This window comes from Orycteropus afer, unplaced genomic scaffold (genome assembly GCF_000298275.1).
Source record: "Orycteropus afer afer isolate SDZICR_OR568_19922 unplaced genomic scaffold, OryAfe1.0 scaffold00002, whole genome shotgun sequence".
NCBI lineage: Eukaryota > Metazoa > Chordata > Mammalia > Tubulidentata > Orycteropodidae > Orycteropus > Orycteropus afer.
Window position 1 is genome coordinate 30,662,156 of NW_006921589.1, and position 1,598 is coordinate 30,663,753.

Consider the following 1,598-nt stretch of genomic DNA (forward strand, 5'->3'; position numbering starts at 1 on the left):
GTTTGCTGGTCCGATAGAGCCTGGTAGAACCACTGAGACTATGGCCCCTAGCTGCACTTCAGGTCTGGAATTGAACCCATGCCTGTGGTTTCCAGCCAAACAATAGACAGGCATATGAGCTGAACATTTACCTGAGGTAGATACACTCCTTGGAGAGAACAAGCATGGGAGAAAGAAGAGCTGTTTATGCACAGGGAGACAGCTCAGGGGGCAGGATTGCATGGAGGGATGGGCATAGGGAAGAGGTAACTATTGGGAGGAAGTAGGAGGGGAGATGTTGCATTGTGGAAAATTGTGGTCAATGTCATAAGATGAAGTGTAAGTGAACTGCTGTATGGAAAGTATATTTGCTTTGTAAATTTTCACCCAATCAAAATTAAATAAATAAATAAATTTAAAATAAAAACCTCTTGTTGAATTTCTCCATAACTAAGTTGACTAGCTAAAAATCCTTTCCAATAAACTAACAAACTAGAAGCCTATTAGAAAAGGTACAGTAGTTCTTTAAAGCTTCTTCTCAATAATAAAAACTAATATTCAATAAATATATTATTTTGATAATAATTATTTTTTAACAGCTTATGTTTTATACCAGATACCTGCAAAGAATAATGAAGAATTTGACAAGCAAAACTGACAAGGCTTGTTGTTGTTCCTCTAACCCATCTGCCATTTTCTGAACACACTGTAGCAGCTGGATCCTCAGAACCTGCAGAATATTATCAGGAAGCAGAGATATTCCAGGAGGCACATCATCTACCCTACAATATAAGGAAAACAAAATCAGAATATTTAAATAGAAGAAGAAAATCTCTAGAACTTTAACAAAATTGCTTTTTCTACTCAAATCCTAGAGAAGCTTCTTTCTTTTATACTTTTAAATACTCTGTGCCTTCTCCTGTGCAAGGCACCACCAAGATGATTTAGAAGACTAATACAACAGGGTGGTTAGTCTTGCTTCAGAGGAGGCTTACTGGAAAGAGAAAGACTCACTGTTTTTGCATTATTTTTAAAGGAAATATTTAGAATAAAAATTAATCTGTTTTCTACTTATGACTGCAGTGTGTGTCCATGTATGTACGTACTCACATCATTTCTAAAAGACAAAAAGCACCAAATAATTCTAACTAGTTTAATACTAAGCAATTTTCATCTACTTATAGGCTCCCCAAGGAAGAGAAGATGAGCAAAAGGAGAGGACAAAGACTGTACAATTTGTCACTTACATGACATATCTAGAATAGGCAAATCCATAGACAGAAAGTAGACTGGTGGTGACCATGGACTGGGGTGGGGGAGGAGGAAAGGGGAGCTAACACTTAATGGGTACAGAGTTTCTGCTCCACAAAAAATTTTGGAAATACATGGTGGTGATTGATATCTACACAATATAAATATAATTAATGCCACTGAAGTGTACACTTAAAAATTGTAAAAACAGCAAATTTTATGTTTTCTATATTTTACCACAATAAAAAATAAAATTTTAAAAAAGGAAAGGAGAGGAATACTATGCAACGCTAAAGAATAATGTAGAATCTGCAAAACACCGCATAACGTGGATGAACTTGGAGGACATTATGCTGAGCGAAATAAGT

At 35.9% G+C, this 1,598-nt stretch overlaps 1 protein-coding gene across 1 annotated transcript in view; it reads right to left on the reverse strand.

Moving 5' to 3' along the window:
• Positions 1–1,598, reverse strand: part of NBEAL1 (neurobeachin like 1) — a 209,665-nt gene that overhangs the window by 167,655 nt on the left and 40,412 nt on the right. The window contains 1 exon segment of the mRNA XM_042783564.1: positions 600–761. Coding sequence (XP_042639498.1) covers positions 600–761 — 162 coding nt within the window.